This window comes from Aythya ferina, assembly GCF_964211825.1.
Source record: "Aythya ferina genome assembly, chromosome: 7".
NCBI classification, from domain to species: domain Eukaryota; kingdom Metazoa; phylum Chordata; class Aves; order Anseriformes; family Anatidae; genus Aythya; species Aythya ferina.
This window is the reverse complement of record NC_140302.1, coordinates 32,928,198-32,942,107: the sequence shown is the minus strand read 5'-3', so window position 1 is coordinate 32,942,107 and position 13,910 is coordinate 32,928,198. Positions and strand designations below refer to the sequence as shown.

Genomic DNA, 13,910 nt, shown 5'->3' with positions numbered 1-13,910 from the left:
AATACCTGGAGTCTGACTTCTGCAAGGTCTTGTCTGTTAGCATCACTGCTGGAGCACCTTTTAGTGCATCTTAGGGCAGGCTGAGATTCGGTGTTCACTTCCAGCTACAATAGAACGGTCCAGGTAATGTTTACAGATCCATATATCTACCAGAGGCTGCATTTTGATTTCTAAAATCTGATTTATGGCATTTTCTGAGGAAAATAAAGTTTTAATTACTTAGACTGTATATGGGCCTCAGTCCTAAGTCAGCAATTTGTAGTGTTGGCACTTTTTAATGTTGCCTGCCTTCCTCTCCTCCCCCACCCAGGGGAAAATGGGATGCTTGACACCTGCAGTTTTATCTATCCCCCTTTAAGCAGAAAACTCTTCTCTAATTTATCTCAGAAATTCATAGAATTCTTGACCAAGAAATCTTGTGAACGGTCTTTTTTTTTTTTTTTTTTTTGTGTGTGTGTGTATGCATATTTTTTTTAAATCAAACTTCAAATCAGAAGTTGTTGATTACTCTTGTTTTGCAGTTTGGTCATGACTGATTTATTAAATTGTTCGGCTTATTAGAGGAGGGGGAGTTGGGCTGTGTAACACAAACTAGCTCTTTAACAAAGGAATGTTTTGGGGTTAAATTCTATGAATTTTGCAATATCTTTTAATGTGTTTTATGTGGAATCCACCACTAAGGAGGTACTCGTATTAAATAAGCAAATGATGGTAAATAAATAGCTATTATATTTTACTACTCTTAGAAACTTGCACAAGCTCCAGATCATTAAAAGCTTGCCTTTGTCTGATTATCTGTAGCACGTCATTTTGTTTGAGTAAAGAATCTGGTTTGGAAAATGCTTGCACTTTCAGGAAGCTGATTTTTCTTTTTCCCCTCTTCTTCTTTAGACTTGAACAGGCTTGCTCTTGATTTTGATTGCAAAGAGACTTTATTAATTTCTGTTAAAAGAGATGATGGCCCTAATCCTTTTAGTGATGGGGCAGGTACCAGTGGAACTGGGAAGAGACTCCCTGTTGCAGGCAGTCACAGAGAGGGGCAATGTCTAATTCAAATAAAAGATAGTGATAAATTTAAATTCTGTAGAATAGAAGATGTTTGAAAATGGGATGTGAGAGAATGAAGTGTTTTGGATCATTAGTCATTTGGATCATATTTGTCTGTACTTAGGAACAAAATAGAAAGTGGGAATTTGTTTGGGAATTTTATTTCACCTCCTAAATCCTGTTGGTGTTTTTCAAGTATATGGTTTTGAAAGCACGTCTGTCTGAATGTTAATGTATCCTGAAGTGTTACTAACATATTTCTTGCTTTTCTGCTTTGCATATTTGGACTGTCTTCTTGGGCACATACTTTTGATGAATCTACCTCGATGCAGTTCACACGATTCCTCTGTGATTCTCCTCTTGAGGTACGTATTAAGTCTAGACATGAGTTTTGAAATGAGTGTGTTCATTTGTTTTCACTTTTTGCAGGCAGTACACCACTATGGGTACAGGTGTCACAGCGTTTGTATCATCACCAGGCAGGAGGGAAGATAACACTGAATTTGCAAAGGAGTCTGCGGAGCTGGATAAGGAACTATCACTAAATTTCATATCTCTGCATTTAGGGAAAAAAAAAAAAAAAAAAGGCAGAAAGTGCTGTGGTTTTGTGTTCTTGATTTATTTCCTTGAAAGAATGTATTCCAAAATAATTCATTGACCTTGTGTTGTGACTACAACGTGAGTTAAAAATTAAGGAGAGATGCTCTTAGTCCTTTGCCTACTGGAAAAGAAACGTGGGTTCGTGGCACTGTCTGTCTTGTTAGCCTTAGAGAGCCGAGGACCACGTGAGTGTAATGAAATTGTCAGGTTATAGTAATTACGCGAGTAATTCGATATGTCGCGGGTTGAATGGATCCATGTGTGGAGGGTTTGTTGCTTTTCTCTGCTGAGTCCGCTGGCCTTTGCATTCCTGAAAGCTGAAGAGTAATAGAGCTCATTAGACTTTATAGGAAAAGGGCTTTTATCACCTCGTCAACCCAGGCAGCAGACTGCCATTATATTCTTAATTTTGTATGGCTACGTAGATGTTGATGCACACTTCCCTGCCAGGTTTATACCAGTATTGTTTCTTACAGACACTTTTTATTGACATTTCGAAGCTTGAATTAAATTTTGTGTGGCACCACTGCAGATGTCTTCAATTAGATGGAGTTAAATAAAAGCGGTTGTATATCAGAGGCCAAGGGATTCTTGAAATTCTTTATTCTGAAACAGTTGCCACGAGCAAAACTGGTAGTGTGCAGTCTGTTTACTCTTTTGAACAAAAATAATTTAAAATCAAATTTGAGCCTTACATGATTTCAATTTGTAATTGTTTTGAATTTTTAATACCATTATTAGCTGCAAATAGTATCAACACCCGGACTCTTCCTGCTTTTTTTTTTTATTTCTCAATTTTAGGATCCTGTTTGGTTTCAGTTTTGGCTACGGGCTCTGGCACGAGAAATGAAATAGTTTAAAAAACGATATAGGATGTGGTAGCAGAAACCTAGGCAATTTTCTGGCAGTAAACAGGGCACAGCAGAGGGAAGGGATTGTTTGTTTGTTGTTTAGTGTTCCTTTCCTCTTAGAAGCTACAGCCGAGTGTTTGCCATCTGCCACTTCCAGCGATGGAAGTAGATGTAAAGGCTCCTGGCCTGGAGCAGGGCGGCTGCAAGACTCCTAGCAAAAACCAGTGTGGATTCGTAGCCTGTTGGTGCCCAAGTGAGAATCTTTATGGGAAGAGGGCATGGGAAAAACTGGAGGTGATCGTGGTGGATTCTTAGTTTTTGATGACCAGTTAGGGGTGCCTTTGTCCTTCTGCAGCCGTCCTGGGTCATCCTGGTGCGATGACCGCGCCTGGCCTCAGTGCTCAGGTGCACCGTGGTGTCAGGCAATCCAATGATTTTTTTTTTCTCTTTATAAATCCTTCCCTAACCACTTTTTAGTCTTTTTCCATTTTGACTGATGCTAAGCATAAAGATGATTGTTTTATAAAACTGATCAGCCTCAAAAATATCTTGAAGTGTAAATTGCTTACACCCGTTGTTTTGGATGCACATATAGCCACTTTTTTTTTTCCATGAGCTTGGCATTGTATTTATTACCTTTGTCATGTTAATTGCTCAATATTATGGGATCTTTCTGTAGCTGTTTGCACTCAGCTCTCGTGTACCCATCCTGCATCACTTTAACCCACCAGCTCAGTGAGCAGGGCCCCCCAAAGGAGCGTGTCCAGGACCGTGTTAAGCTGGGGTCTGAAGATCTCCAAGGATGGAGACTCCACCACCTCTCTGGGCAGTCTGATCACTTGAAGCAGAGAAGTGTTTTCTGTGTTCAGCTTGAATTTCATGTGGTTTTTAATTTTTAATGTGTGCCCATTGCTTCTTGTCCTGTCAGTGGGCACTTCCGAGAAAACGCTGGATCCCTCAGCTTTATTCCCTCCTATCAGGTATTTACACACATTGATAAAACCTTCCCGAGTCATTTTGATTTTGGTGCTGAGTGTCTCAGCTTTCTCAGCCTCTCCTCATTTGTCAGATGCTCCACCATGGTGCATTATTTTTCCTCCCTCCTCCCCCCCTTATTTTTTTAATGAAAGCCTGTAGTGCTACCTCTCTGCTGACACAGCCTGTATTTGTAGGCTGCTTTCACAGCACCTCCACTAATCCCTAATGAAAGGAGGATGTAGCAGTGAACAGGAAATATGTTGCTAACCAAAAGAGATAGAAATCTACCATATGGCAGGTTTTGTGCGTGTGCCGCTGGGAGAAGAGCTGCTGGAATTAATCATTTCACTTTGGCAAATAACTTCTAGAGTGTAGAAATCAAGACTTTCCTTTGTTGTTGTTGTTGCTTTTTTTTTTTTTTTTCTTTGTATGAGGTAGTGTGGATTTCATATTTTACTCTTCCTTCCATCCACAGCAGAGAGTAAACTGGAAATGTTCAAAGTAGGAAATTTCATGAAACCTCCCAGAAGAAAATAATCCGACAGTTATCAGGGTCACGACGCATTTCTGGTGGGTGACTGTGCAGCACTGTCTGCAGTTGCACTCCAGGCTGGCATGGGGGTTAATCGGTGCAATTTCTATATTAATAGGATCAGTGAAACCTCTCCTCAAAGTAAAGAGAAAGACCGGTGTGCTTTGAAGAACACCGAGCGCTCTCACCATCATCAAATTTTCATTGTAAGCACTTCTTCTATTGAAGTGACCCACTTGGAGCAACTTGTAATATCAGATGATATTAAACATTTAAATTTTAATAAGGCATTATTAAATGTAAGCAATCACTTGGTAATGAAAAAACAGCAAGCAGAATACGAGGACACAGAATTAATATATAATGGAATAAGTTATACTTTTCTCTGCAGTATAGGCTAAACTTTGAAGAAACAATTTAATTTCTGTCTTTAGATTTAGTTCTTGCATAATTTTGTTTCCCTATCATCAAATTATTAACAATTCATTGTCTTGAAGCTCAAGTTTAAACTATTAACTTGAAACAAGTTGGCCCCTCTGGATTTTTTTTTCCTCCTCTGCAGATTTGGAGACGTTGCATAATTGTTCAGCTGCACCATGAAGCTTAAAAGCAGGCAACAGAGCCATCTACACCCCTGTCTTCTGATGATGGCTCACTCAAATCCTTTGTATTTTTAAACTCCTACTATACACTGAAAAAAATAAGTAATTCCTAGGCCTTATTAGAAGAAAATGCGAGGCAGAAATAACTATGAAAACTCAGTGTTTTTAATAATTCCTAATCACAGCATGGTTAGTTGTGCTTTGACTCTCACAGCCCGAGTTTTAGGTCTGCTTTTAGTGTTTACTCCTTTAACACAACTTATTTAATGAATATAAACAAAGCAAACAATTAATTTTAAAGATTTGCTGTTCTTTCTTACATGTGTTCCCTAGAATAGTGGGGGTTTTGTTTGCTTAAGAAGACCTGAAGGCATCTATCTTAGAATCGTGGTACCATTTGAACTTCAGTGTGAAAGGGGATAAGGGAATATTGGTTTTGATCTCACTCTCTTTCCATGTAATGTCTCTGATGTTACATTTGTTGATTCATCAATCACAGAAGTGGTGATGCTTTCGGTGGCAAGAACAGCTCATGTTTTTGTAGCACAAGGGCTACTACGGTGTGTTATTTCGTGTCCATAAGGTAAGCCCCACTGCTGGGCCTCACCTGCATGATGTCCCTTGCATTTTACATCGCCTTTGACAGCCAGGGCCCCAGGGGCTGTGCCAGTGCTGTGAAATGGGGCAGCCTGCTGCAGGACAGGGCTTGGTGCTCTAAACCTGTGACACGTCAAAGTGCCTGGATAGTGCCTGGATGGTTCCTGAGAAACCCAGGTAATGGAGCCAAGGGTTCACTGAGAAATCGGAGAAAACATAATGTGTACAAACGTTACAAAGGATTATATTGTATGGAAACTTCTCAAGGAGGATGAAAATGTTGTGCTTCTTAGAAATGGTGTTTACTTAACGTAACGGAGATCCCTGAACACTTTGCCTGAAATGAGTACTGTGCTTGTTATCCCTGCTAAAGAACACAGCCTCTTTTATGTTCAGAAATGGCTTTGTAATTGAATTAGAGGAATAACGGGGTGGTTCGTGCCTCACTAACAGATCTTAACTGATGCTTCAGCTGCCAGGCATCGGCCGAGCCCCTGCCCTGCTGCTCTGAGGCAGGGCCCTGTACGCACAGCGGCCCTTGAGCTGTAGGAGACTTTGCTCTGAGTGGAAATCTTTTCCGTGTTGTTTTAGACAATCTTTTTAACTTGTATTAAATCCTATAGGGTGATTTTTTTTGACAGTCTGTTTTATCTGATACTTAAGCAAGTCTGTATTAGATTACAAATCACACTTCCCCTTGGTTTGCTGCTTTTCTTCTGCCCCGTGCTGCACCCTGCTAGTTGAGAAGAGAACTCAACCTGTTCTCTTAGGGCTGCCTGCAGAGAAAACCTTTTCCAAGCTCTCAAACTTTGACCATGTCCCAACTTAAAAATGCTAATACTGACCCTCTTGAATTCATTTGGCTCTACTGAAAAGTTGAGGATATTGTATGAAACCATCACTCCCAAGTAAGTAGGTTTTCTCTAAATGAGCAGAACCCAGCTCGGTATGTCAGTGTCCTACCTAATAGCCTTGTATGCTGCAGATTTAGCTCTCAGGTATTGGATCATTTCACTTTTACAGTATCTGTAGCTAGCTGCATATCTATTTTTATATCTACTTTGATGCTATATAACTACATAGAAATGCAAACATTTCATTATACAGCCTTTATTTGGGACTAAATGGTTGGGTAAGTCAGCTGAAATGATTTTGGTTCATGTGATTGATTTCTCTTGACACATGTGGTACCAATTAGAATAACTTCTACTGCCCATCATGTCTTCAGTCCACGCTACTGTATCAAAATACTTGATTAAACCCACCTTTTGTTGTTGTAATGCAAAACAGTTGGTAATAGCAGGTAATGTTGTCAGATTTATTGAGTGAGAAGCAGCTTTCTGAAGATCTGGCAATACAGTGAAAAACATGACTAGGAGGATAATTAAGTTGAGCGCTGTGGAATTCAGGATTAAAGTAAACCTGACGTTGGAGAAAAAGCCCTGCCAGAGTTGGTTGTGTAATACAGTTTAAATTAGGAGATTGTTTTCTTTGTAAGCTGAAGCATCAGTTTCTGGTTTAGGAGCTTCTCCCCGTAGGGAGGTGTGCTCCCCTGAGACCTCAGGCCCCAGCACCCCCCAGCAGCCAGCCCCTCCGGGCTCTTCCAGAAGCTGCCCTGGCGTGGGCTGGCAAACAGGAGCTCCCCAAGTTACGTGGCACAAAGAGTTTCAGCTTCTCTGATGAAAAATACTTGGTCATACAGAGTAAACCTTACACTGTTTGTAAGGTGGTACGTAGAGTTTGCTGAGGATGAGTAAAGTGAAAATCACAAATGCCATGGAGAACTAACATGGCTCTCACTGCTTCTCAAATTCCCTCTTACCTTTTGGTAAACACGTACAGCAGGAATAACTTCTCACAGTATTTATTTTTCTTTTAAAAACCTTTCTAAAATACTTGTTGTACTGGAAGTCTACCAGGCTGATAATTATATCCCGTTTCTGTCCAGGCAGAGAATCCCCCAAATGGACCAGAGTGCGGCTATGGTTCCTTTCACCAGCAGTACTGGCTAGATGGGAAGATAATTGCTGTGGGTGTAATTGATATCCTGCCCTACTGCGTGTCCTCGGTCTATCTGTACTACGATCCAGACTATTCCTTCTTATCTTTGGGAGTCTACTCTGCATTACGGTAAGAGGACATGTTTGTTATCCGCTTAGACATAATAGTAAGAATTGATACTTGTTTCCAAGTTTGAGCTTTTATTTCCAGTCTAAACATACACTGGTAACACTATCTCTAGCCAAACTTAATTATTATTTTTCTAATTCTCTGTAGTTGATTGTGCTCCAAAATAGATTTTAACTTTCATCCTTAAATAGGGATGCATCTTTCTAGTTAGCTAAATACTTCTAAAGATTAAAAAACAACTCAGAAATGAAATACCTAGGTTTTTATTCCCCAGAAAATAACTTACTATTGCTTGGTTTCAGCAGAAGAAGACTCTTCTGTTTGAATAGAAATAATTTTTCCTTGGACTTCTTTCTTAGCTTGGTCACCAAATGAAATTAATCACTTTTATACTTGTGTGCATGGTGAGATCGTAAATAACAGACACCCTAAAAACTTCCGAATTGGTAGTCTCCTGCTGTACTAGCACTAAGTGTATTTTCAGGTGTGTTAATCTCATTATCTTTGTCTTTAGAAAGCCTGACAGACAGAATAATCCTATGAATTTTAAAGCCTTAAATTAACTATCATCCTAGTCCTGGTATCCGTAGAATAGTAAGAATAATGCTTTGCGTTGTAAATAAGATTTGTATGCTAAATTGCAAGTTGCTGTTTTTCTCTCACAAGCAATTTTAAGATTCTATTACTATTACAATTTTCATGCATCGCAAGCTTTTCCTTAGCTTTTTTTCTTCTTTGCATGAAATAAACTAGTCACCGGCATGTAGCATTCCCAGTGAGATCCTCCTGAAGCAACTGGGTTTGGACCTCATGCCAGACCAGTCTATTTGCAAGTTGCTATAGGCCTGAGAAGTTCTAGCAAAAGCTTTCATGTTTTCAGATTTGCACTACACTGCTTCAGGTACTGTTACATGTGATAAATCGAGATCCAGCTATGAAATCCAGTGCTCATCTTTCTCCAAGGCATCCAGTTTGAGTGTATCTTCTCTAGGTGGGAGCTTCTTGGCTACTGCTTAGGTTTACCCACTAGAAAGAGTAAATGACACAACTTCTGAAACAAATTGGAAATATATATATATATGTATGTATGTATTTTAGGAAGTTTTTTCCTAAGAAGTACATTTCATGTACTTCTGCAATACTTAATGAAGCATGCAACTCAATGTCTCAGAAGTTTAATCAAAATCTAAACAGAGTAAGAGTGAGTAGGATCTCTTGATTTCCAAAGGGTTTTGTTTTTTTAATCATTTTGCTTTTTGGGTATATTCCTCTTTCTGTAGAGATGAATTTTACTATTCCTGGACATCTATGCTTGAATTGTTCAAATGCATACATCGAGGGCTTTCTCCCACAAAGTTCACTGTTAAGTTGCTGACATCAGACTAAGGGTTTATTGCTGCTGAAACGGAGTGCTGCAGTCACTCCTCTCCATCTCTGCTATGTGCCAGGCTTCTAGCAGTCATCTGCTGAGCCAGTTTTTAATTTACTGAGCTTTACTCTGCTTTAGCAACCTGGTTAGCGAGCTGAGCTGGCTCACTGAAGATCCTGTTAACACCAGAGCTGGTGCAAGGGCTGTGGTGGAATGGCTAGGCAGGGAGAGCAGGACCTCCTCCTGCTCTCTGGCAAGCTTTTAGCTAGTTGAATCCTGCAGTGCAATTTCTTCTAGTAAGTTGCTTTTGGTAAGAGCTGACAACACTGCCTCCTGGCTGGCTTTCCCCACCTTGATCCAGGGTTGTTCCTTATGAAGGAGAAACTGGAGGATCACAGGTGAGTTTAGGTTAGAAAGGACCTCGGGACGTCATCTGGTCCAGTTCCAGCTCAGCTCAGAGGTAACTCCAAAGTTGTTGTGAGCATTAACGTGTCTGTCAGTGCTGCATCTCCACTGGTCTAAGGCTAAAAGAGTTTTAACCCTCATTTTTTCTGAGGCATACAGTGGCACTGGTGATTTCATAAAATTAATTAGAATTAACATGTAGAAATAACGTTGGAACACCTCTGGTTTAGAAGTGGCCTTTTTTTCTATCAGTGGTCTAGGTTTTATTACATACACTAGATACTTAAAATCAGACTGATTTTTTTTTTCTTCATGCAAGTTGCCATAAACAGCTCCTAAGAGTTATTTTTTAGTATCTGTCTGTATCATGTTACTTTATGTAATAACCGACTGACATAATCCATGCTTATGGATTCTTGAAATGATCTTAAATTTTCTACATAATAAATTTAAAGCTTTGTCAGTGCAACATGCTTGCATGGCTCAACTAGTGAAAAAGCAGCTTATAAATTCTGCTGCATTTAAGGCAATAAAAATGAGTTCCCAACAGTCTTAGAGGAGGCCAACCTTGTTCTTTTTTTCAAAAAGGGGAAAAAAACTCGAGAGTTAGGGAGGATTTAGGAAGTTGCAAAGGAATCTGATACCTTAAAAGCTGTTGCCAATTTTACTCTGAGGGGGTTAAACTGCCTTGCAGCGCTGTCACTTCCACTTCGGGCTATTCTGAGAATTTTTGCTGCTGAGTCCTGGAAAGTACGGGGTTTGAAGATCATCTGAAATATGTGGGCATCGAAGTAAAAAGTGATGAGGGCAGAAGAAGCTACCCAAGAAATACCAGCCTTAATAAAAGGGGAGAGGGCTGACCAGGACATATCAAGTGATTCCTACAGTTATTTGCACAAAAATATTAAACCTTTCTGCACTACCTAAGATCGTTAATAGTAGACAATCATATTTGTCCTTATCACTCATTTATAAGAGGAAAAATGCTAGAGCTTAGATTGAAGCATTAGATTTTGGAGTTGGGTCACGCAGCACTGAATACTGAATCTGAGTTTTGTGTTAATGAAATTAATATGTTTTGCTCACTGGCTGCCCACTCTTGCCAAGTGTTAACGGCCGTTATAATTCCTTAAATATGCATCCTGACTGAACGCTTTGCAGAAAAGGAATTGCACGTCTGTAATCCCTTTTCCATGAGAATGATTTAGGCAGAAAAAAATGTGGGTAGATGGGAGTCGTGCAGCGCAGTGGCACCTCGCTGCTGCTGCCTGGCTGATATGGAAGGATACGGGGGGAGAGCCTTCTCCTGCCTTGAGTCTCAGCTGCAGCACCCACTCCTTGTTCCTGTGCTGCTCAGCACCTCTCACCCGATTTTGGGAACCCACGTGGTCAGTTGGTCAGTGGATTGGGGAGCCTCAAATCTTGCAAGGAAGGAATCTGCAGCTGTAATGCACGAAACCCTGGTGCTCTAGCAGGGGAGGTGGGATGGAGGAAAGAGAAGGATGCTTCGTTGTTCCCCAGTGATGTTTGTCCTCCTACAGCACGTTGCTGGGACTGTCCCTCACATGGAGACACCTGCAGCAGCTCTAAGCAAGCCGGTGTTGGCGTTATGAAGTAATTCCTTGTGGTCCTTTAGAGGCTTGCAGGAAGCTTTGCTGCCTATCGTTGCACTGCTGCTGCAGCCCAGTTTTAACCTCATTACCTTATGGTCTAATTTCTTTACTGTGTTCACTTTGAGTCTTTTTGTTTTATTAAATCAAACAGGGCAGACCAATTGCAAACAGTGTTGAAGACATTTTGAAAGACAAAAAGACAAAGAATGATCTTTTTTTATCCCCTGTAGTGTTTCAGTTTGTTAAATTGCACAGAGGAATGTGTTTAATTAGGGCCAGGATAAGCAGCACGGACTGGTAGGGGTGTTTGATATTGTGCTGTGTCTTAAAAATGACTGAGGTGAGGTGCACGTTGGTGTACTTCGGTAGTACATAAACCTCACTTTTGGAATCTGCTGTATTTACCTGGATTTTCAGGTAGGAAGTAACTTCTGGACATTTTCCTCTTGGAATTGATGCATGTAGTACAGAATTACAATGTGTCGCGATGGTCTCAGCAGACTACATCCAACACATAAAAAACCCACAGGATTTGTACATGCTTCTTATCTGCACATGCTCATGTCCTTTTATCCCTTTAGTGTTGAAGGTAAGAACCAACATCCCTGTTTGAAACAAATGTGGTCTGCAAAGTTACAAATGCTGTGAAAATGAGTGTTGTATTAGGAACACTGGCAGAGTTGTTGTAGAAACACTGCTTTCCTCTTGACAGGAAAATGAAAAGCAAATGTATTTTGGAATACATTGACACTTCTCTTTCGAAATAAATGAGAAAATCATACAAACAAACACGAGCAAAAGTAGCTTTTGCTGCACAAAGACGGATGTTTTTACATGTAAATTGCTAGAGTGCAACGAGCAGAACAAACAAGAGGCTTATCCTTGGAGCTAGTTTTTTAAAAATACTCTGATGTTTTCCTGAGCTTCATCAGCCAGTCTGTGTACAATCGCAAGGTCATGTTTCTGTAGAACTCCAATATGCGTGAATATTAACAGGAAACCTGTTAAATAGAGGCTTTTAGTCACTTTCTCTTCAAATTTCAGGTCAGTCACTTGGCAAGGCAAAATCGAAGTGTTTTGAAGCCTGACACGGTGTTTTGTATTTTTTTTTTTTTAATTATTTTTTTTTTTAAGCATGAGTGTTGAGTTTATCATCTTCATTGTTTATTTGATAGAAGTCTAGTCCTTTAACTAGCCAAAAGCCAGGTAGTTGTAAAGCATTTCCTTTACGAAGAAGTAAAATGAATGTAGGAATTATATTCATCAATAATTAGTCTTTTTTTTTCCTTTCATAGGGAAATTGCGTTTACTAGGAAACTTCATGAAAAAGCTCCTGATCTCTGTTTTTATTATATGGGTTTCTACATTCATTCATGCCCCAAAATGAGATACAAGGTAAAGTGTGTTTTTACTTATTTCCTTAATGTACAATTATTCAAAGCATTTGACAGTCTTCGTAGTAATATAATATTTTTGTAATTGTCATTTTGGATTTTAATGGGGACTTTATACGGTTAAATTTGAATGTTAGTTACTATTTAACTTGGCTTAGGGTTTTCTTTTTTAATTTAGCTGCATGTGGTACTTATTACAAGTTGGCTTAAAAGCTGTTCACATGGAGAGGTTTTCAAGGCTGTCAGATAATAATTTGTCATTTGGTTACCTGGGTATCTCATGTTTACAACGTATCTGGCAATAGACTAAAATTCTCCCTTTTTTGGGTTTGACTGAATATTTGTTGTTAGTGCTTAGTGACTGCTGGCAGTGATAGCACGACTCCTTGCTCGTGGCTATACTTGGGTAGACATTAGGGGACTTGCTCTCCAGATCAAACCACTGAGAAGCTAGTTTAGTAGTAATTTTGGATCAGGTAGCAGATTTTTGAGAAAATGGTAAGGATGTTTGGCATAACCAGTGTTGCCAAATCACCCCTAATCCATTAGCCTCAACCTTATTAGACCTAAATACCCAAGGGTACTTAAAACAAAGGTAATATGAATTTTGAGGGAAACAAACTGGTGAACTGGAGAATGCTGCATCTGTCATCTAAATCATCTTAAATGATATCACGTCACCAGCTTGAGCCACAGGTTCTGTTTTTTTTGTTCTGTGCATTGCTCAATATTAAAAAGTTTGGGAGGATTCTTTATTTTATGCTATTTTTTCATTTGTTTCCCACATGTATTTGTTGTACACGTGGCCAGATACAATGCAATTGCAAAGCAGGTTGATGCTAATTTTGCAGTCCCAGTTTACCATCACTGAAATAGTACACATGAAACAAATTTTAACCCTAAGCTTTGAAATGCTGCTGGATAATGCTGCTGCTTTTGTGAAGGGATTGGTAGTGGTAGAGTGGAGTGGGTAAGTACCAACTTTGTGGATTAAGCAGTTTAAGCCATGCCCTCTCAACCTACTGGCATTACATGTTGGGGACTTTGCTTGGTTGTGGTTTGACAGAGATCTTAGAGGCTCCATTCCCTTCCTGACATTAGTCTGGAAGAGGGAAAGGCTATAAACATTGCTGAACAGATGCCATGTAAGCAAATTAAATGAAGGAAAGAAAAGGAAGGAGCTGAAGAGCTAACAGTTTTCTTACTCTCTGCTTGCAATTTTCTTTGCAATTTATCTGGTCTAGGATGCTTGGAAGTGGAGGCTAGGGACAGCACCGCTGCTCTCTATAAGCTGTGTCGTAGAACACGTGCGTGCTGTACTTGTTTATAGTGAAGTCACAGGATTTGGGAAATGTTTTGAAATTTTCCTTCAAGTCACCGGCTGTGATCAGTGAAAATGATCACAGCTGAAAATTGAATTTGATTATTTTGAAGAAAACACCGAATGCTTCTAGCAAAAACAGCTGAGCTTGACTACTGCTTTGCACCGTACTGTCAGGTGGAGTTCACGTTTCTCAGTCTGAATGCTTTCTGAAGCTGACTTTTCTTCCTGCTGAGGAGGACTAGCAGATAAATTGGGATGTATGAGGAGCAGTAACTTTATGATGCTGATTTAAGGAGTTTGATGGAGTTCCACTTTGCGTGAAGTCAGTCCCAGTCTTCTGCACACGACCTGGCTGAAATAATTGAAGGTCTGTGCAATGAACTGCTCCGCTCAGTTATGTTACAGTCTGAGATTTAGGCGTTAATATTGTCGGCATGTGGACACAGCCAAATGGTTTAGTTTTAAATA

General features: G+C 39.8%; 1 protein-coding gene across 6 annotated transcripts in view; it reads left to right on the top strand.

The window, feature by feature from the left end:
• The window catches only part of ATE1 (arginyltransferase 1), an 84,879-nt gene that overhangs the window by 25,863 nt on the left and 45,106 nt on the right, over nucleotides 1-13,910 (top strand). For all 6 annotated transcript variants that reach the window (XM_084525746.1, XM_084525743.1, XM_084525742.1 and 3 more), the window contains exons 8-10: nucleotides 1,380-1,412; nucleotides 7,156-7,337; nucleotides 12,020-12,119. In XM_084525746.1, coding sequence (XP_084381872.1) covers nucleotides 1,380-1,412; nucleotides 7,156-7,337; nucleotides 12,020-12,119 — 315 coding nt within the window. The remainder of the gene's footprint in view (nucleotides 1-1,379; nucleotides 1,413-7,155; nucleotides 7,338-12,019; nucleotides 12,120-13,910) is intronic.